This window comes from Sciurus carolinensis, chromosome 2, assembly GCF_902686445.1.
Source record: "Sciurus carolinensis chromosome 2, mSciCar1.2, whole genome shotgun sequence".
Classification (NCBI taxonomy): Eukaryota; Metazoa; Chordata; class Mammalia; order Rodentia; family Sciuridae; genus Sciurus; species Sciurus carolinensis.
The window spans coordinates 104,302,638-104,329,396 of record NC_062214.1 but is presented as its reverse complement, the minus strand read 5'-3'; the positions used below and the strand labels follow the sequence as shown (position 1 = coordinate 104,329,396).

The 26,759-nt window shown below is 41.7% G+C and overlaps 1 protein-coding gene across 1 annotated transcript in view; it reads right to left on the bottom strand.

Annotated features, from left to right (window-relative positions):
* Window positions 1-26,408, bottom strand: part of Shc4 (SHC adaptor protein 4) — a 121,449-nt gene extending 95,041 nt beyond the window's left edge. The window contains exon 1 of the mRNA XM_047542411.1: window positions 25,662-26,408. Coding sequence (XP_047398367.1) covers window positions 25,662-26,246 — 585 coding nt within the window. The 5' untranslated portion in view covers window positions 26,247-26,408. The remainder of the gene's footprint in view (window positions 1-25,661) is intronic.
* Between the last annotated feature and the right edge of the window lie 351 nt (window positions 26,409-26,759).

The following is a 26,759-nucleotide window of genomic DNA, read 5'->3' as shown; positions in this document are numbered from 1 at the left end:
ATAAGGTCAAACAAGCAATATCTGCAGGCAATATGCAACCCTTGATATAACATGTTCAAGAAATATGTATGAATGAGTGTGAATGAATAAATCAATGAGAATTAGAAATTATTACAGTTGTTAGAAATCTTCTCCAGTACCCTGTAGGCAGAATTCACTGCTCCTTCTTTGGGGTTCCAGAGCATCTTAGTCACACCCCCACGTTGCTCTCATTTAGTGCAATTTATCTGTATTGATGTCTATGCCCCCAACTGGACTATGGGCTTCTCAAGGGCAGAGAGTGAATCTTACTCATCATTATCCCCAGCACCTCTTACAGTGCAATAAATGATTTATCTGAATGAATTGCCAAGAAATGATGTTCAGGAAGTCCTAAAATAACCTGCATCCTAACTGGATCATCTGTAATGTGTTCCTTCTTAAAGGAATATATTTCCAGTTAAAATAATCCTGAAGCCAAGCTGGTCAAAGCCTTCCTCATGCCAGGTTTGAGTTGGAATGAGGGTCTGTGAGAAGGGAATGAATAAATCCCTTCCCTATTAGTGTAACAATCAAGTGAAAACCCAGGCAGATGGGCAATGAGACGGGGATCCCTTCTCTGGAATGGGGAGCGATTTAGAGGAAAAGACTCCCCCAGAGGAAAATGCACAAGAGGTCTTGGCAACATTGATTCCTCTTAGGAGTGAACTTAGAGCAAACACCCTCAAAACTCCCATCCAAGAGCACAGAGATGCCAACACTTTTCCTTTCTCCACTATTCCCAGACCTTTTACATTTGTTTTTCTGCAGATTTTTACTGCTAAAAATATTGTTTGTTGTTGTTGTTGTTGTTGTGCTGTCTGTGTCTCCCACAAGAAGGTTAGTATCAGAGGGCATGTCTGCTCTGTCCTGATCACCTAGAATACTGCCTAGCACACAATAGTCCCTCAAAATACTGTTTAGTTGATTGCACGGAACACATTTCTTAAAAATCCAAACATCAGTCAAAAGCTCTTCCTTATGTCCTGGTTCAAAAGTCTAAAAATCTCAGTTTGTTCATACATTCACAACTGGGGACTTGGCAACCAGGGAATTTCAACCTTCTAAATCCTTAGTGCTTACAAAGATGAAACCTTCTAAAATTAAGTTGTGTGTTCCGCTTATTTCTCCAAGAGGGAATTTCCCTCTCCAGGGTTCCTGCCCATGCCAAAAGTCAGGGCTGTGAAGTGGGAAAGGTCCTAGTCCAAGCCCTCTCCATCACACCCTTCCCCGACTAAGTACACTTCTTCACACACAATGACGGAAGAAGCCCGGATTGTCTCTGTTCACTGATATTCCATTGCAAGTCTTCCTAATGTAAGCAGAGCTAATACCTTAAGTATAATTTCCTGGGGAGTTTTAGAATTAAATGAGGGAAGTTTTAAGCTGATTCAGAAAAAAAGTTTCTCTTTGACAGTGGGCAACCCAGGAACCTGAAATTAAATGTCTTCTGTGCCACAAACCAGATACACAATCAAGATCATGGTCTGTTTAGTGCTTTCATGACACTGTATTATGCTGGGAAATGGCCTGACTTCAATTATCCAAAGAAATCTTCTAACTCATCTGAAAAAAAAAAAAAATTGGTTGTCTGTGGGCAAGGAAAGTATGACAACCATCTGTGCCCCACAAGGCTGTTATGCAGTGTCATTCCAACGTCCTACTCCCATTGAAAACCACTTACACATAGGATTCTTTTTTTTTTTTTTTCTTTTTTAATCTCTGCCTACAGACCTGAGCATGGACAAAGTCACTCATCTTGAGGTTATCCCTGTGGCAAAAATTACACAAAGAGCATTTGGAGAGCTATGACTTCACCTAAGGAATAACTTTGCATCCGTGTATTTGAAGCCACAAGTGGCTCTTTCTGCTGCTGAGCATGGCCAGAAAAAGCATGGGTAAAAATTTTAAAAAGGGGTGAAAGAATCATAGACGTAAATGGAGAAGAACTCAGATCCTTCAGTGTTTAAATCCACTCTATTCCATGTCACCTTCTTCCCCTGATGAAGTTTATCACCTGGGGGAGACGCTAATCCTTGCATCTGTGAAAAAATACAGTACAGTACACAATGATTTGGGGTACTGACTCACTCAAGTGTTTCATCCGATCTACGAGGCATTTGCTGACAGTATTCTCCTAGGGCACCTGGGTCAGACAGAAGTTTTGTGCATACCCTCCTGAAATGCCCCATGTACCACAGTGGATTTAATCTGCGGAGATACTCAAAATGAAAATAAATTCAAGAACCCCAAAACTTCTTGATTAAGGATAGTACATTGTGGGCTGGGGTTGTGGCTCAGTGGTACAGCACTTTCCTAGAACACATGAGGCACTGGGTTTGATACTCAGCACCACATAAAAAAATTAAGATATTGAGTTCATCTATAACTAAAAAAAATTTTTTAAAGCTATTACATTGTGTCTCTCCTTTAACAATCAAAATCTTCATGATAGATAGATGATAGATAGTTATAAAGAGAAAGAAGAGTGATAAAGCCAGGCATCACTGATGGTAGCAAATGTTTTGATATATATATATATATATATGTATATATATATATACATATATATATATATATATGTTTTCACATATATAATAACTTATGGTGTGACTGAAAGAAAGAGTGCAATATCCATGATTGCCAAGTTTGAGTGTGTTCCCCAAAAGTTCATGTATTGGAAACTTAACATCCAAATTCATATGTTAATATATTGGAAAGTAGGGCCTTTAGGAAGTAATTAGGATTAGATGAGGTCATGAAGGAGGGTACCCCATGATAGCATTGGTGGGCTTTATGAGAAGAGGAACAGAGGCACAAGTTAGCACACTTGCACACTTGCTCTGTCTCACCACATGATACCTTGCGTCATGTTATGATGCGGCAAGTAAGCTCTTACCCAGATGCCAGAGATACTAGTGCCATGCTTTTGGACCTCCCAGAGTCCTGAACTGTAAGCCAAATAAAATTCTATTCTTTATAAATTACCCAGTCTCAGGTATTCTGTTATAGTAACAGAAAATGGACTAGGGCAACCACATAAAACAGTAAATACTGTCTTCAGTTCCACATTACATCAGTCACCCTTTGTGTTCTAGGGAAGCAGGAACTGCAGGGTACAAAGGTGAATTCTCCCTGACTAAAATATACTCAGTGTGGCTCTTTGCAGAAACTCCCTGGGGCCTGGTATCTTATATTTAGTTTTAATGTTGCTATTGAGATTCAAAAGTTGCAACTAATAGCTTTAACTCAAGTCTTTGAGAGAGAAGCAAATGTCAGCTCTATGTCCAAGCCTCCTAAACAAACTTTTAAGAGATTTTTATCACTGTGGAAGCCTAATCCTAGGAGACCAAGAATGCTATTCTCTATTGTTCTTGAGGAAAGTCTCTAACCTGGTAGGACTGGTTCTTCATAATGAAAATGAGAGCTGAAATACTGGCTTGCAAAAGCTTGCCTTACTCAGATTAAGTTGCTTTTGTGATAGCAATTGACTATTCTTCCCTGATGGACCAAGGGAAATCCCAAGTTGGGTCAAAGCATTAATACATTTAGAACAGAAGCAGCCTTAACCGCGCTATTTACAGGAGGAACAACTGAATAATTGATCCCAGCAGCTGTTTAACCAGAGACTTATGGTTAAAAAGGCTTTTCTTATTTCCTGGAATGCTCTCATTCCTCTGGACACTTTATACTTCTCTTTTATTTTCATCTTTCTAGTTCCCCGACTCCTTTCTTTTGTAAAAGTGGGAGTCATTGGTGCAGATCCACAAACATTTCCAATTTCTCAGTGTCCCTGCACATAGTAGAATTGTACTTCTCTAGCCTCTCTGAAGTTGGATGAGGTTCCTCATTTCCTCATTAGGCCAATGACATCACTTATGGAACTGATTTGTCCTATCTCCTTTTTTTTTTTTTTTTTTTTTGCAATTGGGAAGCTGCCCTCAGCCCAGGTGACTGAAAGTAGAGCTCTAGCCGGTGTGCTAGAACATTCAGCTAAAGCAAAAAAATTCTGAGACGCTGAGGATACGTGCTAACAGAGAAAGACCTGGCCCATCCTGACTGATTGGGAAACCATCAAAGGGAAGAAGGAAGGCAGCACAGAGTAGGAGTGTGGACTTCGAAAGTCAGACAGGCCTGGGTTTGAATCTCAGCTTTGCATGGACTAGCTGTAAAACCTTGGGCAAATAACTTCAAACCTCAAAGCCTTGGTTACCTCTCTGTAAAGCCGATTTTAAAAAAGGTATCTGTCTCATAGGATCATCATGAGGCTCCAATAAAGTAATAACATGTGTCATGTTAAGCAAAGGGATTGGCATATAGAAAGGACTCAGCAAAAGGTAGTTACTATATTGGGATGACACTGTTGTTCTTCTTGCTTGTCTTCAGTTCCACCTGCCTTAGTTTGGGGAGCTGATGAATCAGCCTCAACTCCTGTGAGGAGACCTCGATGAGTGCATGCTATAGGATGTGAGAGCGCTGTGATGCAAAGGACCATGGGAGTATGTAGGAGGGGCTCCAGGTCAACCTCAGGGGTCAGGGAATGCTGGGATGAGTGATGAAGGACAAGCAAGAGGCTGGAAGAGAAATTCCCAGGCAATGAACACAGCGTGTACAAGAGTAAGGCCAAGGATAAGGGGTGCTTCAAAACTTCTAAATACTTCAATACACCTAAAGTCCAGAGATACAACTGGGAGTATTGGCAGGTGTTACACTACATTAATTATCCATAAACCATCTGCCCACATAGTTCACTGAGCTCATGCAAGGCAGAAGCTGAGTCTCATTTATCCTTACAGTCTTGGAGTATAGCACAGTATGTGGCACATTGTAGGCACTCAAGGTCTGCTGAATGTCTAAGTAATACAACCAAATTTCATGCAACCCTGGCTTAAGTATGATGTCAATTTCTCCTCATTCTTCCATGAGTTTCTGAACTACACTTCCACCCGGCCCACTTCTCAGACCCAAATAAATAAAAGCTAAAAATATAGCCTAAGTCATGAATCATAAATGAGATGGAAAAGCAGTGACTCACAGAAGTTAATATGCTTCCCAGGAGAGTCTTGCTGGATGTCCTTTGCTCTGAAAGGTTAGGCAAAAAGCCAGCACCACTGTTGCGCAGATCGCCAATGCAATGCTCAGACCCTACATTGGGCGCCCATCTGGTGTTCTAAGGCTTCCAGGAAGAGATGCCAAGGTGCAGCAGCACTGCATCCCATCTCAGAGCAGCAGAGGCATGGGCCCAAACACACAGGAATATGGGTCCTCTAGGTGTGTACTTAGACAAATGGAATAGAACCCTGCCCTTGTCTCCGTGGCCCAGCACGTCCACCATCTTATTAGTTATAGCCTTAGTATGGTTTCTGCTATAGCTAAGGAAGTGCCACAACTTAGGGAATCATTCCCATGGCTTAGAGATGACCGACTGATTATATTTTGTAACCTTGTCTAATTCAGTAGGGGATGTAATCTAATCTAATAATGGTAAGGTATGTATGGTCTTCCTTGACAACCCATAATTCACTTAAAAGTGAATATCTTTTTTTATAACCTTATTTCTCAATTCTACATGAACTCCAAAAAATAGAAAATTATACTCTACATCCCCAAATCATACACTGTAACTCAGCCTTGAGTGCCTAGGACATAAAGTATCTGACAGAATTAAACACCTACTGAAGGAACTTTGTACACTCACAAATGAGAGCATCTGCAAGTACTTCCACAGGTACAAATGACAGACGCTCCATCGAGTTCTCTCTTCCATTACCCTCCCCACCAAGTGTCTACACCCTTCCCTCTTTAAAAGAGGTTCAAATACCCTTAAGTTTTTGCTCCTGCCCCTGCTTATCATATTAAACACTGCTTTGAGTAAAACCTTAGATAGCAGTATATATAACTAAATTACTATTAAGAACTGAAGTTATCATTTAATTAAGTTTTAATGAAAAAGGTAAATTGGACAAAGCCAAAATACTTATCATCATTTGCCGTGTTTAGTCAACCACGGTATCTCCAGGAGGTGTGTAAGCACAATGGTGGCTCCCATCTTCCCAGTCCTCTAGGATTTCACCATGACCTGTGTGAGGTCATGGTGGCCAAAGAACTCATCCACACCATCTTCTCTCCAAGTCACAGAATTCAAGTCCTACACAACGGTCAGTGTTCATTATGGTGAAACCATGCCTTACTGTGGTCACTCTCCCACATGGTGATAAACTGCTGAATGATGCCATACTAGTTTCCAGCTTTCATGATTTCCCTCAAAAAGAAGCAGCCAACAATATGCACTTGCAGAATTACAATCCAGTTGTTAGGTCATCGGTCACTACATTTCTTTCTACATGAAACACAAGTGTTTTCTGTAATTTGAGTCAGTGAATTTAGAGAATACTAAAGCTTGAAAGGACCTTAGAAATTATTCATTCCAACTCCTCTACTTTTCATAGATAAAAAATTAAAATAAAATGATATCACTCAGCATTTAAAGAATAGGTGGAACTGAATCTACTAAAGACACAAAACAGTGCACAAGGCCCTGGGTTCAATCCCCAGCACCACAAAAAAAAAAAAAAAAAAAAAAAAAAAGACATGAAACAAAAACCAGAAACATACAAGAACCAGAAGGGTGTGACATGGCAGAGAAGTCAAGGCACTAGAGCTCCCGAAGGAAGAGGTTGGTAGCTGAACGCAGGGCAGTGCAGATGGCCAATAGGACAAGGACCTGGAAAACATCCATGGGAATCTACCAACTGTTGGCTTTAACTGTTGGCTTTAGTGAAGTAACATCAGTAGAGGGGTAAAAACAGAAGCCAGACAGCAGGAGATTTAGAATTTGATACAGAGGCAAGGAAGCAAGCCAGTGAGCATAGTGCTTTTGCTTTGTTTTTGTTTTGAGGGATTTACATGTTAACAAAAGAGGAAATTCAATCTAAGGAGAGAAGTAATTTTAAGGATGGAACAGACTTGAACATGTTTATGTGTTAAAAAGGTTGAAAATAACAGGAGGGAGGAGAAATATTGGTGAGTTCACAGTCCCTGGGGGAGGTGGGAGTGGAAATAGCCATGAAATATGTAAGACCTGATTCAAATAAATCGTTAATAATGAGTCAGATTCTCCCAAATGCCCACATCAAGTAACTTTCAAAGTGAAAAATAACATTTCCCTTTTTCATGTAACAGGTTACATTTTGGGCAATCTTAAATATCATTATAAATAATTAGGACTGAGCGTAAGTTTGTGTGAGTACAAAGGCAGTTGTTATGATGAACGGCAGCATGATCCCCTGACTTCAGCAACCAAAGTGTTGCTTCAGGATTAAATCACAAGGTCATCACGGTCAGAGCTAAAAAGACATTAACCTACTAGTCAGTATTTAAAAACAACAACAACAACAACAAAAGGAAAAAAAAAAAACTTGATTCATAAAACCTTTGTGTTGGAAGAGGTTTTTTGGCCCCAACTCCCTTATTTTTTAAACATTTAAATGACTTGAACAAGGTCACCCAGTATCACAAGCCTCAGAACAAGCATAGACAATTGCTGTTCTTCACTCTATCCCAGACATCAAGTTCCCAACAAATTCTACCATAGAATTGTGACTCACATTCAAATAAAGCTCTTTTATTACTTAAATTGGCATCTTTAGAATGCAACTCAAATAGGAACTTAGATTAAATTTTTTATTTTATGGTTTGTACTCCTTAAAAAACAAACAGCATTTTAGCTAAGGAAAAAGAGGGTGCAAAGAAGATCTCTCTTTTAAAGTCCAATATAGCATGAGGTGAATAATTAGTAGTATTTGTTATGACATTAAGTAATACCTTTCCTTCTTTTTTTGGGGGGGAGGGGATGAACTGTTTTAATTTTTTTAATTTTTTAATTTTTATTTTTACAGACTGCATTTTGATTCATTGTACACAAATGGGGTACAACATTTTCATTTCTATGGTTGTGCACAATGTAGATTCACACCATTCAGGTAATCATACATGTACATAGGGTAATGATGTCTGTCTCAGTCCACTATCTTTCCTGTCCCCATCCCCTCCTGTCCCATTTAAGTAATACCTCTCTAAAAGAATATATAGTTTAACATAAGTAATTAAAAAGATAGGAATGCTCAAATAAGACTAGAGGCAGGGAGAGGTTGGGAAGTTACAGCTCATAGTGAGGAGTCTGTTTCAGGTTTGAGATTCTCATGGAAGTCAAGCAACTTCCTCCTTGCCCACCTATCAACTCTAGGAACCTCCCACAATTGCCCTGGCTACCCCTGACCAATGGCATTCATGAATACAATGGGAACAAAGAAGAGCAAGTGACACTGTCCCAGTTCCAAGCCAGCCTTCCCATCACACCTGAAGTGGGTCTGTTCACAGCATCATTTCCTTTAATATTCTTCTGAAATCCCGTATCTTCTAGGAAATCCTCTGATTCTCCCCCTAAAGAACTGAGATGGACAATTCAACCATCTTTCAACAATCCTTTGTGTGTGTGTGTGTGTGTGTGTGTGTGATAAGAAGACCCAAAATCCACTCCTTTAGCAAATTTTCAGTATGTAATACAATCTTTTTAGCTTTAGTTCTCATGCTGCTCATTAGATCCCTAGACTCATTCTTCCTACTTAACCACAAGTTTGTACCTCTTGACATACTCCTGGTTTCCTTGCCTTCCCCACCCCTGGGAACCACTGTATTTACCACTTCTATATATTCAACTTTTTAAAGATTCCACATGTGAGGTCATACAGTTTGCTTCTTTCTGTGCCTGGCATATTTCACTTAACATAATGTCCTCTAGGTTCAATCCATGTCATTACAAGAGGCAGAATCTCCCTTTTAAGGCTGAATAAGATTCCATTGCATATGTGTGCCATATATCTATATCTATCTATCTATCTATCTATCTATCTATCTATAGATATGTAGATATATATATCCATTCATCTATCCATGGATACTTTGTTGTTTCCATATCTTAGCTATTTTGAATACTGCTATAATGGACATAGAAATGCACATGTCTCTATGAGATACTGATTTCATTTCCTTTGGGCACATACACAGAAGAAGTCACTGAGTCAGATAGTAGCTCTGTATATTTTGAAGAACCTATTCTGTTTTCCATAATGCTTGTGCCAAATTACATCCCTACCAACAGTATACAAGGTTCCCTTTTCTTCAAGCTCTTGCCAACACTTGTTACCTCTTGCCTTTTTGATAACAACCATTCTAACAGGTGTGAGGTGTTATCTCACTGTGGCTCATTGTTTTGGCTTTCATTTCCCTGACGGTTAGTGATGTGGATGTCCATATACCATTGGCTATTTGTATGTCTTCTCTGGAAAAATGTCTATTCACATTTTCAATAACCTAAGCCTACAAACCTTGAAATGGTCCAGGGATGGGCCCTTAAATAGCTCTACACAGCTGTGGGCTCTGTGTATCACACTGCGATAACTTTCCTTTGCCTCATCCATCATAAACCATGAGCTGTAAGGAGTCCCAGGCAGAGACTTTAAGTTTCCTTCCTCTATCTTTTCCCCCTTATTCCTTTTCTCCTTACTAACAGAACTCCCAGTATCCCCAGTTTTAAAACTGCCCTTATCTAGCTTCCCTTGAAGCCAGGAGGCCAATGAAATGTAAGAGGATGACATTGGGTAAGCCATCAAGGAAAGCTATGGAAAAAGGGGCTTACTCAGCCAGGAGGTACATTTTGACCCTGCCTTTTTTTCCCTCCTGCCTCCTGGAAGACAAACAGGGGGAAGGTACTCCAGCAGCCATATTGCAGTCTAGAGTGAGCCTGAGGATGGAAGCCATGTGTTGAGGATGGCAAAAGAGAAAGAAGGAAGCAGTCAGGGTTATATGACTGGATAACCATGACCCACCGACCCATGCAGCTATGGACTTTTTTGTCACCAAGCAAAATGGCAAACCTCTGTCTTGTTTAAACTGCAGTTAGTTGATTTAAACTCCAGTTAGTTGAACTTTTATCATGCCTTAGTCCAAAATAACAAGGGGGCTTTTTAACCTGTGCTTTGCAGATGGTACATTTCTGGGCATCTCTGCAGTTCCCTTCCTAACAAAGGAGAGCTTCATGAGAAGCCTTCTTACTAGAATCAGTCCAGCCATTCTTACCCGAACTTTCCTATGCCAGCAGAAGTAACACTTGAATCCCAATTGTCTGAAATTAGAGCCTTTCTGCAATAAAACCTTAACTGGAAATCCTAGACCTAACAAAGCTAAATGTCCTAAGCATGGTGGAGAACAAAAAAGCAAGCACCCAAGACACTTAAAAACACTACCCAGCCAACAGTAAAGCTTCTGCTGTGTTTTCCTAGGAAAATACCTTGGTCCTTAACTCAGAGCCCATTTACTCTTTTTGTGGTATGGGGAATTGAACCCAGGGCCTGGTACATGCTAGGCAAGTACTTTACCACTGAGCTTCATCTCCAGACCCCCATTTACTTCTGATTTAGCTAACAATTGTAACAGGTTGTTCTCTCTAGAGCTCAGAAGCCCAGGTTAAAATGCTGTGTCCTCCTGGGACAGACTCACACCATCAAAAGCAAAAAGTGACAGCTGATTAAACAGAAGAAATCTGAAAACTTGTTTAAAAATAGATATTTAAACTCAAAAAACTCAGTCCTTTGGGGGACCCAGAGTTCAGGGGCAACTAACCCATTCACTCCTGAAGATCTCCCTTGTCCTAATTATATAGCACCAATGACTGTTGGAACAAAGGTTCTACTTCAGCCAGACCAAAAAGAGAGAGAGAGAGAGACAGAGAAAGGAAATTAAATTACAGTCAGTATTTACAAGAATGCCCCTGGCTGGGCACAGTGGTGCACATCTGTAAGCCCAGCAGCTTGGCAGGCTAAGGCAGGAGGATCATGAGTTCAAAGTCAGCCTCAGCAACTTAGCAAGGCCCTTAGCAACTCAACAAAATCTGTCTCTAAATACGATATAAAAAAGAGCTGGGGTGCGGTTCAGTGGTTAAGCATCCCTGGATTCAATCCTTGGTACTAAAAAGAAAAAAAAAAGAAAAGAAAAGAAAAGAATGAACCTTTGTGTAATCCCAACACCTTGGGAGGCTGAGGCAGGATCACAGTTGGAGGCCAGCTCCACCAACTTAGGGAGACCCTGTCTCAACACAAAAAAATAAATTAATTAAAAGGGCTGGGCATGTAGCTTAGAGGTAGAACACTTCTGGTTGCAATCCCCAGTACTGCAAAATATTTTTTTTTAAAAATGAGAATGAACCTTAAAAACATGCTCAGTGAAAACAGTCAGACACAAAGAACTACATCTTATATAATTCCATTTACATGGGATATCTAGAGGAGGCAAATCCACAGGGACAGAAAGTAGATTAGTGTCTGCGGGAGAAGAGAAGAGGGATGACTGTTGATGGATACTGGGTTTCTTTTTGGAATAAAAAAAAATTTCCAACAACTAGACAGTGGTTATGGTTATACAATTCTGTGAGTATATTTTTTAAAAACCACAGAACTGTATATTTAAAAGGTGCATTTCATGGTATGTGAATTCTCTCTCTATAAAAATATAAGTCAAAGATCTAGGAAAAATTATGGCATTTTCCCTCATTTTTTTCAGTTGATATCAATCATCTATGAAGAGAAAGAAGTACATCATCTTCACTACACAGAGGTTTCCATGTAAAATATTTTTAAGTTTTTAAAGATTGTCCTCTAGCCGGGCTCCGTGGCACAAGCCTGTAATCCCAGTGACTTGGGAGGCTGAGGCAGGAGGATTGCAAGTTCAAAGCCAGCATCAGCAACTTAGCAAGGCCCTAAGCAACTTAGCAAGATCCTATCTCAAAATAAAACATAAAAAGGGCTGGGCTGTGGCTCAGTGGTTAAGCAACCCTGGGCTCAATCCCTGGTACCAAAAAAACAAAGATTCCCTTCTAAAGGGAGAAGCTTCAATTATCTGAAAAACTCACTGACTGCCTGGCAATGTCAAGGAGGTGAGCCTTACGCTGTTGGACTCCTGCTGTGAGCACTGACAGCATCTGAGGGCCTCTTATTCAGAAGAAACGCCCCCTCTTAAACAGCTGGGTGATGACTCACATCTCTGTTCTTTCACTCCCCAGAGTGGCTCAGTGTGTGTAGGAAGCATTACCTCACTAGCAGGTGGGCCACCTCGAACTTTTCTGGAAGCTGTCAGGGTATAACTCATAAATAAATACATCACCCATGAGTATGCACATTATGTTTCCTCTGCAAGGCTTCCAGGATCAATACTCACGCCCTGCCAGGGCCCAGGGGCCTCCCAGAGCTATGCCCACATCTTGCCTCACCCTTCCTCATTCTTCTTCTCCCTCCTCCTCCTTCTCCTCTTCCTCTTTCTGTCCATAGGTGACAGACTGGAGTTAGGCAATCAGATTCTTAAACTTTCTGAAGGGAGATTTGGAAATCCATCACACATTCTGAGGCAGAACCTCTTTCCCTTTGTTTCATGTTGATAATTTCACTGCATGGCTCTCTCTTTCCTCCTCACTTATCATCCTTTTTGCTCACAGGGCAGTACACTCGGAACATTCCCTCCCCAAACATTCTTATCATGGAACTAGGCACAATGATATGGTACCAGCTGTCTTGTCTTTCTTTTCTCAAAACTCTGTAACTTACTACTGCCTGTCATAAAAGATAAAGAAATTAAGATTTGATGTCGAATAAGGGTTTCTTTGCTTTTGCAAAGCTATTTCAGATGGGTTAACAGAGTGTTAAAAACTCACTCTGTATTTGAAGGGTTGAGAAGAGATACTTGATATAACGTAGGTCCTGAAGAGTTCAGCATTATGCTAACAGGTGTTATGTGGTAGCTCCCATGAGCTATCTGTGATGGATATGCTGGGAGAATCTGGGGTTAGTGGGGCATAATTAGAGCTAAAATGAAGTTTTTGACATTTATTTTCAATGTTTAGTACTTCCAAGATATTTTATTTTCAAATCAGAAACTCTTCCCAAGTATCTCTTAATTTGGCCAGAAAATGTATCCTTAACATCCTTTCAGAAACCAATCAAATAATAAATCAGCCTCTGGTCAGGGTCTTCTAGAACCCTGGGTCTCTAAATAGAAGAACAGTTAGAAGTGTGGTCCATTCCATGACTGCACCACCACTGTGGGGTCAACAGAGGAAAAACATGGTGAACCCCAGCACACAGAATGATCTCCCTCTGTGTCCACAGCTATGTTTGTGTGTATATGTAAATATGAATTGCATAGGGGAAAAAGTTTGAAAGAATATCAAACAAACTGCTAATGGTATCAATTACTCCAGAGAATGAACTTTCACTTATTTCCCTTTGTGTTGTCTGAATTTTCCACCAAATTAGCATGTATTACCTTTGACATTTCAGAAAACACAATAATGAAAAAATTATCTTAGACAAAAAGAACTAAAGAAGTTGTCACTTGTTATTCTAGTCCTGACTCTTCTATTTTTTTAAAAAATTCAAATGAGAAAAAAACTCTCATTCACCAAGAGCCTGGAAGCCTTTGAGTCCCTAGAAAATTGGGGTAAGTAAGAACAAAAATACAACCATTTTGTCTGGTAAAGTATCATGGTTTTGGGGAAACAGATATGGAAAACCACATTGGGTTTTGCCAGAGTGGATTTCTAATAGTTAATGTCATTGTATCTGAGAAGCACATGTATTTCCTCTGAATTGCCAACAAAAACTATTGAGAACAAATTACATCTCCCTTTGTAGCAAACTTAACTCCAATTTGTTTAGTGTTCACAATACACTAAGGAGATGAAAGGGGTATCCCAGTAGATGCAGGTTATTATTAAGAAAAACGAAACTCAAGGCCTCTTAGTCTTCAGTGATAAAAATATTGAGTGGAGGGAGAAGGATAGTAGAATGAAACAGACATTATTACCTCATACACATATGTGACTACACTGATGTGATCCTACAACAGGCACAATCAGAAAAATGAGAAATGGTACTCCATTTATGTACAGTTTATCAAAATACATAAGTACATTCTACTGTCATGTATAACTAATTAGAACAAATTGCCAAAAAGTTTTTAAAAACGAGTGGAGGGAACTGGCATGTTTGGGGTCTTCTTTATAAAGGGAAAGCCCTAGATGAGTTTCTAAGTTTAAAACGCTATACCAAGAGACAGAGTTGCTAATTCGGTTTCACCTCTGGAATACCAAGTCTTGCATGGAATTCTGCATGGACTCTCAGGGTACTGTTGTATTCTTAGCCAGGTTGTCTTCTAGGATGCCCTGGGACACAATCGAAGTATCATTTTCCTGAACAGAAACCATTTTGAGAGTAAGTACAACAGTATTCATTAAATAATGTCTACTCATCCAGGGTGAGATGTTGTCAGATTTAGTAGAAAAAAATCTAATGTAAAATGCATTCATGGATTAAAGTTGTGCAACAAAGCAGGTGTGTGAGGATGAAAATCAGAAATGCACTGTGTGACAGATCACCAAGTCATGATGCTAGATTGTTAACATAGACTCTGGTCAAATTCTTTGGACTGATCTCTACTTGACTGACTTGCAGCAACCAGTAGGCCACTGGTGTGTCCACATCTGCTATGATAATTTGAACTGTGGGTTTTCCAAAAATCTAGCTCTGTGTGCCACACCAGTATGCATGAACTTCATTGCTGCTGAAATCACATAATCTAAGGAGATATTAAACACACTAATAAAACATAAGCATGAAAGTTTTTTAAAAGGTAGTCCATTGATGAAAATAGGCCTAGGGCTGGGGTTATGGCTGGGGTAAAGTGCTTGCCTCACATGTACTAGGCACTGGGATCAATCCTCAGCACCAAATAAAAATGAATAAATAAAATAAAGGTATTGTGTTCATCCACAACTAACAATATTCTTAAAAAAAAAAGAAATAAGAAAATAAGTCAAAAGCTTTGGGAAGATTTTTTTTTCCCCTTTGGGAAGATTTTATGAAGACAAATTACTTTTGAAAATACATTAAGTTAGAAGTAGATACAACTACTCTAAGACACATAATTTAAAAAGTGAAACTGGCTGGGCATGTGGCGCATACCTGTCATCCCAGGGGCACAGAGGAGGCTAAGTCAGGAGGATCACAAGTTCAAGGTCAGCCTCGGCAACTTATAAGACATTCAATAAGTTACATAAAAATAAAAAGAGCTGGGGGTGTAACTTAGTGATAGAGCACCCCTGGATTCTATCCTCAGTATCACCAAAAGATTAAAAAGAAAAAGAAGAAAAGAAACTGGTCTGTACTGAGAACTGAGATTGCTCTGAAGATGGCTCCAAGACTTCGTTCCACTTTAAAGATACTGCAAGGAGGAAGGCAGATGAAGTGTTATAGGTAGAACTTATGCCCAAATTGAAAAGGATAAAAATCACTGTGTATGAAATTCAGATAAAGGGCCTTGACCTTACAAAACAAAATCATATATAGGCAAGTTTAACTTAAATGTTAAAATTATATATGTAGCCAGCACACCTGTAATCCCAGCAGTTCAGGAGGCTGAGGCAGGAGGATCGTGAGTTCAAAGCCAGCCTCAGCAACAGCGAACTGCTAAGCAACTTAGTGAGACCCTATCTCCAAATAAAATATAAAAAAAGGGTTGAAGACTGGTTCAGTGGTTGAGTGCCCACGGGGTCAATCTCTGGTACCAAAAAAAAAAGAAAATTCATACATGTAATTTTTATATCCTATAATAACAAGCCTCAATAGTATCAGAGAAGAGGCCTTCTATTACATAATATTAAAATATACCACTCTCAAAAATCACCTGAAATATCTCTATCTTAATGGGACAGTTGTCAGATACTGTCAGATAAAGAAGCTTGATCTACAAAATACACATTGGGCTAGATGCCTCTGCCTGCCAGCTGGTCATTCCTCATATGGATGCCTGCCACCTTGAGCTCAGCTTGTCAGAAATGGAACCCTTGGTGGTCCCACTCAACTGCTTTTCCTCCTCCTACGGTCCCCGTGTCTTCCACCAGCTCCCCCTCTCTACTTTAGGCCTGCTACCTCAAATCCTCAGGCAAATCCTCCAACAAGACCCTAATATAGACCCTTCTCACCTTAATTATTGTAATCACCCATTAATGGGCTTCCACACCTCCAGTTACTTCATTCTCATTCCTCTGCTCCAAAATTTAAACTCTTTAGTTTGATATTTAGTTCAAATCTCAGTATTATTATCCTTCAATCTTTTCCAAGCAGCCTCTACTCTAGCCAAATGAAAATTGATGCTCTCTCTTGTATAGAAACCTACACTTCCTTATCAACTTCCTGTCCATCTGAAAACCCCTTTGTTTACACATTCGGTCCAGTCCTTAGAGACCATCTCAAAGGCCCATGAAGGCTCCTCTGACCACCCAGCCAGGACACCTCTACTTCTCTGATGCTGATAGATGTATCTTCTCCAGGCATATACTGTTTCCTACCTTGTATTATGATTATTCATCTGGTTTCAAATGAAAATGACAACAGCACTTTCCCAGCACGTTTCACACAACACTAGTTCCACAAGAAGTTGATCAAACAAGTTTAGAAGCACTGCATACTACAGTCCCTACCTAAGAAACCACAGTGAGGATGAAGGGAAATGAGGAGAAGTTCAAAAAGTGGAATTAACAGGACTTGACAAGAGAAGCTGTGTGGGATAAGAAGAGTGAGGGGTCTGGGATGGATCTGGTGGCACTCCTGTCTTGCCATCCACTGAATGGGCAAGAGCAGAGTGTGGAGGTGTTCCACAACCCTTCCTCCCTGGACAATCAGAATGTTTTCCTTTGACACTCCGGTGCCATTTATTAAAACCTGGCATATTACAGTAATTTGTGTGAGCTTTGCTCTTCTTTACTATTATAACATCTTCATGCAAGAATTGTCTTATTCCCATGATATAGTGCAAAGAGCACAGGTCTAGGAGTCAGGAAGGCTGGACTGACTTTAGTCCTTGCTTTGCTGCTGATGAGCCCTGTGACCTTGGAGAGTTTACCTCACCTTGAAACAGAAAGGTGTAGTAAAATGGAAAGATAAGATCTGAGACCAGGGTTAAAGAAATAACATTGATGGGTTGGGGATATAGCTTAATTGGTGGAGTGCTAGCATTTGCAAGCACAAGGCCCTGGGTTCAATCCCCAGCACCACAAAAAAAAAAAAAAAAAAAGTGTTGAGAGAGGAGATGTGGGACAATAAACATTTTAGGCTCTAGAATTCATAGTAGGTTAAAATATTTAAGCCTGAATTATGCATTTAAGCATTTCGTATAAATTATTATCTAACAACACAGTGGGGGAGGGGTCCAATTTCTGGAGTTGTCTTCACAATACATAGCCTTTCTCCTCAAGTCTCTGTCTTCTCCTGTAACTAGAAATTTCCAACCCCAAGAAGGCTCTGTTCTTAAAATTTACTTGTTAGTTGTTAAAATTCTTACTGCTGAAATGAGGTACCAATACTGGTGGGATGCCACAATTAGGATGCCAGCTAGCCTATAGATACCTTTTAGCCCAGAGTGCATCTGAGTTGAGGTAGACTGCTGCTCATGAATGTCTTGAGCTGCAAGTGACTTGGCAACACAAGGGTTCTTTGCCCCACTCCCACCCCCATTGCTTGAGACCCTGAGGTGGAATCTGAAGGAGTATGGTGGGGTGGAAAGTCAGTGGCAAACTATAAACTTTAGAAAATCTATGCATTTAAAAGAGGACAAAGAAAATTAGAGGTCACTTAGTTTAGATTCTAGGAATTATTGGTTGGTTGCATATTCTTCTATTCAGCATTACTGCCTCACCCACATCCCACATTTATGCAATTCATCCCACTAACATGGGGTTTCTCAGCCTCAGCACTATTGACATGTTGGGACTCCCGAGTCTTTGTTATGGGATCTTCCCTGCATGTTGTAAGTTGTTCAGCTGCAGTAGTACCCTTCTTACCTCCCAGTTATGACACCCCAAAATGTCTCCAGGCATTGCCAAATGTCTCAAGTGGCAAAATGATCCCCACTTGTGAACCACTGCACTGTGTTCAGCAGTTACCCAAATTTTCTGTGCATCAGAATCACATAAAGAACTTATAAAAATACAAATTTCTGGGCCCAAGCCTCAACTATTATGATCCAATAAGTCCAAGATGGAGGCTAGACATTTATATATTTAACAATCATTTTTAACTGACATCTGTCCTCCCCAGCAAACTTGGGAAATACTACAGTGAAGAGTCTGTGAAGTAAATAAGCATCTTTTCAAAATGCAAAGGCTTTCACTCTGCTGCATGGAGGGAACAGGAGAGTTGACCATGGATGCTAGTGGGCAACTTTAGAATGGAAGGCAGGCCTTCCCTAATGACCATGGGAAAGGTTTAGCCGAAGAAGGTTCCACCAGGGTAGCACTGCTGGCCAGGAGAAGGTATGCCAGAGGGGCTTGGTGAAAGGCCAAAGTCAAATTTAGCCTTTCATAATTTTTTTTGCACGTGTGCCCCAAAGAACTCCTAGACCACATCCATTCTCTTCCCCTTACCTGGGACCAACTATGACACAAGCTCTGTGCCTTTCCACATATTTTCTCATTTCATCCTCTCCCTAACCATATGAGAAAGCTTATCGAGTTTTATCATTATTCCTCTGGGAAATTTCATTGTCCAAAGAACTATGTACAAACTAACTTTTGACCCACAACTTCTTCAAAATTATAGACAGCCTGTACTAGACCTGGAGTACTGCCCCGAAAAACTCTGCAACATTGTTAGGATGGGAAAAAGACTCTCTCAGCTGAGGAGGCAGGACCCTCTCTTGGTCTCACCCAGTCTCCCAGGACTCTTTGTCCTTTGCATAAAAGAAAGGAGCCCCAGTGTGTTCACCCAAGAAGACGTTCTCAGGTTTTCTACCACGTATTCTGAATTGGAAAGTGAAAGACAAAGGGTCAGAAATTTCTTCACATTCCCATGCCCAAGTGGGTGTGAAAACCTAGCCACCTCAGGGGCAGGCAGCTGACGTGAGTAAGTGAAGCTGGGTAGGAGAAGTGAGAAAGCAGCCTTGACTCAAGAGTTGTGTGCATCATTTAGGTCACTCTCCAGGGGTGGTTCAGTCCTATCCATGTGGTGACATGGTATTGGCTTTAGAGTAATACGAAATGGAAGTGAACCAGGCGTAATGTCACACACCTGTGATCCCAGCAACTCAGGAGGCTGAGGCCAGGAGGATTGCAAGTTCAAAACCAGCCTCAGCAACTTAGTGAGACCCTAAACTACTTAGTGAGACACATTTCAAAATAAAAAATAAAAAAGACTGTGGTTGTAGTTCAGTAGTAAAGCTCCCCTGAATTTAATCCCCAGTGAAGAAAAGGAAGAGGAGGAGAAGAAAGAGAGAGAGAGAGAGAGAAAAGGAAGGAAGGAAGGAAGGAAAAGAGAAAGAAAGAAAACAGAATGAAAGGAAGCCATATTGGAGAAATGGGCCCCAGAAGATGAATGAAAGAGGGCCAATCCATGCATAATTGTACAAGTCCTACTCCAACATGGATACATACCACCCACAGGGACCTTCTTAAATACAAGGGAAAAATTGGCAAAGTCAATGCTCTATAGGCTCTGCTATGGTTTGGATATGGTCTGCATGTGTATCCTGAAGGTTGCTGGGTGGGAAGCTTGGTCCCAGCGTGGCAGTGTTGGGAGGCGGTGGAAGCTTTAAGAAATGGGACCTACTGGGAGGTAAGTAGGACATTAAGGGCATGCCCTTAGAAGGGATTAATGTAGTTCTCACAGGGTCCCAGTTAGTTCCCACAAGAGTGAGTTGTTATAAAAGACTGAGTCTGGACCTTGAATCTTTCAAGCCTCCTGTCTCCATGTGATCTCACCTTCTCCCATGCACTCACACAGTGATGCCATTCACCATGTTATGATACAGCCAAGGGACCCTCACCGGAGACCAAATAGATAGACCTGCCCCATCTTGGACTTTCAGCTTCCAAAATTGTGAGCTAAAATGCTTCTTTTCTTTATATATTACCCAGCATCAGATATTTTGTAATAGCAATGGAAAACAGACTAATATAGGCTCCTTGCCACTCTCCCATGCCTTCCTTTATCTTCTTACTACTATTTTAAGACAGTTTTCCTATTAGAAAAAAGTTTTGATTTTGGTCTTATAAAAGCATACCCAGCATTTTTACCAACTAGGGAACATTTGGAATAGCATATTTAGTACAGGGAATGGAAAAAAATGAGCAAGATGGGAGTAGAAAAGAGAATGCTGTAAACTTTCCGGATATGTATTATTTGGGGCAAGTTGCTTCACATCTTGGAGCCTCAATTGTAAAATGAAGCATTTGGATTCACTGATCTCTAGAATTCTTTTTTGCTCAGGTGTCAAGGGGTATGGAAGGACTAGACAGATCAAGGTGTAAGGGAAGGTCTTAAAAAAGAAAATACAGGTCAAACATGCCAGGATTTTCCTAAGATTGTTCTAGTAGAATCTACTTCATAAGTGTCCCCAAGGAGAAACAGGAAGGAAATGCAACACCCTCAAGCCAAATTGTCAGTTTGGCTGGAATTATTTCAGCCCACTCTATCTCCAACTTCATCACCAATAACATAGAAAAGGGGGAAGTTGGCAGAGACAGAAAGCCACCTTCCTTAACTGTGGGTACCTGAGTCACACTGCCCAGGCCTGGCCTTGCTGTGCCTTGCATGGGACTGTCTCTTCAGGGATCTCCTGGAGTTACAAGACTTCCTCTTTCAAGACAAAAGTTACAAGGTTGTCTGTGTGGCAGGGCCTTTTTCTCTAAGCACTGTTGTCCAGAGAGAACAGGGAAGGGTTAACTCCTGCTGTCCTTCCAGTAGCCACCAACTCATGAGAATGCCATGCTCCCAGAATCACTGGTGCCACCACTCACCTCTTCCAACCCTGGTCTCCCCTAGACTAGCCCATCCTCCCTCACTCCCTGGAGTCCCACACTTGGATGTTGTTCCATAATCTGACTCCTCTCCACATACCTCTAAAACATACTACCTCTACCCATGGCGGTGGAACATACCCCTTCCTGGCTTAATAGTGAAGGCAGCTCAGTGTTTGTGAAAGAGTGATAAGGAAGAGGCTAGTGCATCCTGAAGGACATTCTTCTCCTCTCTGTTCGCAAGATGATGCTAAAAATGATTTCTTCCAGAGAACTCTTTCTAACCATAAAAGGTCCTAATAGTAAGATATTTCAGACATGTGGAAAAGGAGACTTGAAATCTCAAGATAATAAACAGCATTTTGTTCCGTCTTCATATTTTAAATATATAAGATGAAGTCACAAAGAGGTGAAGTGACTCACCCAAGATCATACAGTCAGTCAGCATCATACTTTAACCCAGGTTGCCTAACTTCTAGAGCTACACTCTCGAGTGGAAAAGATATCTAAGATAGACATAACATTTCAGTTTGTGAACTACACCTAGTCTCAAAATAGAAGGCTGACAATACTAGCTTACTGGCTCAGAAATAAGATACAACATTAGACAGAACAAGATGATTGGTCAGAGTATGATTTGATATTCACAAAGGAAGTTAAGAAAATCTCTCAAGACACATTTGTATTTGCACACAAAGCTCATGAACACAAGGATACCATGAACACAAGCAGACACATTGCAATAAATTTTCTTAGGGACGCTTATGTATTGAACTAAAACCCCCAGAAAAAATATCCAGATCCTAGCCCCCAGAATCTGTGAATGTGATCTTATTTGGAAATAGGTCTTTGCAGATGTAATAAAGTTAAGATGGAGTCAGGTTGACTAAGATAGACCCAAATCCAATGACTCGTGTTCTTATAAGAAGAGAGAAACTTGGCCATGGACACACAGACAGAATGCTGTGTGAAGACAAGGAAGAGAGTGGAACGATGCATCTATAAACCAGGAAACAGCAAGAAATACTGACAACCACCTGAAGGTAGAAGGAATGATGAAAGATTCCTCCCCTGGAGCCTCCAGAGACAGCATAGCCCTGCTGATAACCTTGCCTTGGGACTTCTTACCTCCAGAACTGAGAGAAAATAAATTTCTGTTGTTGCAAGCTGCCCAGTTTGTGGTACTTGTTACAGCAGCAATAGCAAACTAATACAGTCTGGGGAAATGGTTGGGCTAGACTGGGCAGAAATGAGGAGTGTAGAATTGTGCATTTAAATGTTCTGTGGGCTGTTCTATAACAAAGCTATCCTGCATAGTGTGGTTCTCCATCTACACTATTCCATTCATAAACTTCCAAGACTGCTGTCTTGCTCAAAGGTAGGTGAAAGGTAAGGAAGGGGACCACTGGAGAAAATCCTGGGTAGGAATCCTCAGTCTGTTGCTTACTAGTTGTAAAGTGTATGCACATCACAAGCTTTTGGGGTGTCAGTGTCCTGACCTAGGGAATACAGTCTTCTTCAGGGCATTGTTGTGAGAACCTTTGTGGTTACTTGGAGAAGCTCTAACAGGGTTAATTTCTTCACCTCTGCTTTATTTAGTCTTTGAAGCAAGTTCAGGGTTGGGGTGTGGTGGGAAAGGGAACTAAACATTTTAAATACCTCCCATGTGGAGAAAGGAGCCTTAGAGTCATTAAACGCTCAGGCTGGGAGACATGTTCAAGACCACAGAGGGAAAGTCTCTCATTTTAGAGATGAGAGCACTGGTCACATTATATATTTTCTACACTTACTGCAGATTATGTTGGGTACCTTGGAGACCTTTAAATGAGTGACTGTTGATGGATGAAGTGCCTTGGGAAGACCTCATTAAGAAACAAGGCCTAGTTTTATGGTGAGAGTGAAAGTCACTATTTGACATCACTTAACTGACTTTGTCCACTTCACTACTATGCCCATTCATTGTTTTATTAGGCCCCATCTCCATGCCTTAGAATGAAAGTTTCATGAGGGCTCATACCTGGTCTGTTTTGCTCACTGATACACAGTGCCTAGAACAGTTCTTACCACATAATTGTTTCACAGTCCATACTTGTTGACTAAATGAGTGGATGAATTGGCAAATAAGTTTGGGCAGGGAGGGGAGCAGTCACATGTCATGAATATGGACTAGACTGCAGGGCAGTCTTTTGCCTACAAAATTTGCCCCCAAGTCCCCTAGCCATTAAGAACATGACTTCTCGATCCAAAGACATCATTATCCAGCAAGCACTGACTTAAATCTTCCTATGTGCCTTTTCCTGAAGAAATTACATGGATAACAATTGTGGTTCCTTGGTATGATATTTTTCACTGTAAATTAATAGGCTGGCAGTTTTTAAAAAGTGGTTCATGTCTCGAAAGAATTCTTAGGAAAAGAATGCCGGCCAGGATGAGAACCTGTGGAAAAGAGCACCAGGAATGACACACAGGAGACTGGGGTTCCAGATCTCAGTCTGCTTTGGACTCACATGTGTGGTCTTAAAAATTACTTCTTCAGGGTTCAGTTTTCCCATAGAGGCACTGATATTGATAAGTTGATAAATAGAATCCTTCCATCTTGCAAAGTTAGAATTGTACAAAAATTAAATAAGCTCTTCCATGTATAGTGACTTTGTAAAAGAGGTAGTAACTGGAGTCACGTCACAGCTACTGGTATTATCTAGTGTGCATTTGGGTCACGGGGTCAGCACTTTTCCTGGGGTTAGTTATCATTGCCATGAAAAGACAGCTGGTGACCATATTAAAAATCTACAATGCCAGCTAGGTCACTTCCCAGGGAAAATAGAAATGGCGTAGCAACTATTCCACATTTAAAACTATACAGGTGTGTGAGTGTGGGGAGGTGGCAGGAGGTACAAGCGGGAAGAAAAGGTGAAGCAGAGGGTAGAGGATCTGCAGGAGACAGAAGAACAGGTGCAGAGAGCACAGGTTTGGAGAGTGACTGGTTTTCCCATGAGGACTTGGCATGCACTGAAGCTTGACAAATGAACTTTCAGTAAGCACATAAAGTATTTCCAATATGGGCCACTCACTGTGGTGGAGGACAAGAACTGAGTGCTCCATACATTTATCGTTCAGGTTGCAGGTGCCCATCTGTTGAGGATGCCTTGAGCCTGCTCCCTCTGTAACCCTTCTGGCACTCACTATTTGGCCTTCCTCAAGATTCCCTCTTGTCTGTCTATGATACAGTTATTGCAGTAGCTCTCAAATTGATACCTTCAGATCAAACTCTCACCTGAGTGCCAGTCTTATTCTGCAGTCTACCTACATATTAGCACGATTAGATAATATCATTTTAATGTAGAATTTCAGAAAGCACACTTAGTACAAATCCCCCTTCCTAATTCACTTCTGTTTCTTTCACTGGCGTTGCTAATGTCATTCCAAGACTTAAATTTGGAAGTGATTTTTCACTCTTCACAATAATCATCCTCAGTCTCCACCAACAAAAGCAATATCAAGATTTCTCACTGGCCTTTCAGGCTCAAATTTTTCCCTGCTTCAATTCATGCCCCATAAATCAACTGACCGATCTTTTAAAACTACTTCCATCAAGTCATGATTTGCCTACAAACCAAGGAGGGTTCTTGTTCATCAGCGTGTTTACGACTCTCTCATTTGGCATCAAAGAGCTGTAGACAACTCCCTCCTCACCCTAAACTATCCAGGATCTATACTTGTCTTGATTCATGTTTGTTTGAACAATGTGATAGCAGCCACTCTTTGTCACCTATTACTCTTCCCCTCTCCAGCATCCCCCATTCTCTTCAAGGAAGCTCTGTATAAACCTATGTAGGGTCCCTTGCCACCACCGCAGTGACTTTGCTCCTATTCTTGCCCCACCAGTAATCTTCTCCAGATCTGATATTTCTTCCAAGATGCACCTTCTCCTGAAGGTTTACAACATGAATGAGTCCCAGATCACAGGTACCTTTCCCTTTTTCTGAATTCCCTCAGCTTTATCACTAGATACCAATAGCTAAGTATTGTTCTCTTATTATTTCACAAGTGTTCATTGAGATCTGAGTTCTAAAAGGGCAAGGGACCACATCTTCATTACCCCAGATCTTAATTGGGTAAGGACAGATGCAAGGCCAGTAAGGACCTTGATTTTGCATATAGTTCATGGACAAGGCCTACTTGCTGCAGTGTAGGCAATAAATATGCACTGAGGAGATAAGACCTCCTCCTAGCACAAGGTTGGAGACTCAGCCATATTTTGAGAAGTGTTTGTTAAATGCTGATTTTAAAAATTCAGAACTAATTCAAGCCCCCTTACATGCCTCATGCTCCTCTAACAGAAATCTCTACAGGATTCATCCAAAATACAACAGCCAGTATAATCTACCAGGTCTCAACCACTAATCAGATTTGAAATCCTTGACCCTTCTTGGCCACCATGCTAGGTCCAGTGGGGACAAGAAGGTGCCACCTCAGCTGCCTCTATCAGAAGTTGCCCCTACACAAGCAACTACCTACAAGTTAGCACCAGTTCATGCCCTTGAACCAAAGGTTTTCTAACTCTGGTACATGCCAGATATTTATAGGAAAATGTGTAAAGCCAGCTCCCCCTCTCCCTTGGTCCAGTTGCACAAGTCTTGTTCAAACCTGGAACCCAGCCAGGTAATGTGCAGCCCCTTGCAGAAAGCAGGGAAGATGCCCCTTTCCCCCAGAGTCCTTAGGAGTGCAGAGAGGGAAATGGACTTACCCTCACGCAGAAGTTCATGCCCATCCCCAACAGAGGTTGCAGAAAGTGTCTGTCCTGCCTGCTCCTGGGGACTGGTTCTCCAGGACCGGGAAGCGGACAAGCATCAGGGGTTAAGGAGGTCACCCTGTGTCCCAACAGGTCTGGTTGCAATGCAGGTGCAGACCCGATTCTATTTAGACTGCTTTCAGGGGAAGCCGGGCTGCTGGGAGCCGGATCCTGGCTTTCTTGGAGCTTCAGCCGGGGCACCTCTTTGGTACCCAGGCAAAAGTTTTTCAGACTCAATAAAGTGGCAGGGTTGGCCAGCTTCATACTGGCCATGCGGGGGATCAAGGTGCATAGTGGGGTGGGGCTCTCCTGGGTCGGCAAGGTGGCATCTTCAGCCGGCAGGTGAGGTGCCAGGGCGGGGTGGGGATTCTGCGGCGAGCCCTTGTTTCCGACAGAGACTCCAGGACTGCCTTCGTCCAAAGACGTGATGGACTCGTTCCGAAAGCGGCTGTACTTGGCCCTGTGCAGCATCCCGGGGTGCCCAAAGAGTCCTACATACAGCACGAGTCCTGCCAGGCTGTCCTGGCCGCGTTCTCGCATAGCCTTGGCAGTGCTGAAACAGGATATTGTAGCATAAATCGCTTCGTTGTCTGGTAGATAACCGGTACCGACATCAAACGCCTCAACGCCCAGTGCAACTCGCAACTCGAAGCAGCCACCGCTAATTCTGCTCTAACCCTTGCCCGCCTCGGCTCCCGGACGCTTAAGGGTGACAGCCCAGAGGGGAAACGCCTCCCTAGCTCTGATTTCAGTCCCTCCCCGGTCGAGGCAGGCGCCCGGTGCTCTCGCCTCAGATTCCTTGCTGGGAAAGCCCGCACACCCAGGCTACCGGCGAGGAGAATCCCTCACCGCCAACTCTTCGGCACAGAACCCAAACACCGGCCAGCCGGTCCTGCTGCATCTCTAGCCTTGCAGGAATCTAGCAGAAATATGTAGCACCCCCCCCTCACCCCCCCCCAGCCTCCCCCTTCTGCACACAGGAACTTTCAAACCTGCTCCCTTCGGTTTTCACAGGGCGGGGCAACGACTGGCCTATTAACCCTTTATTTGTTC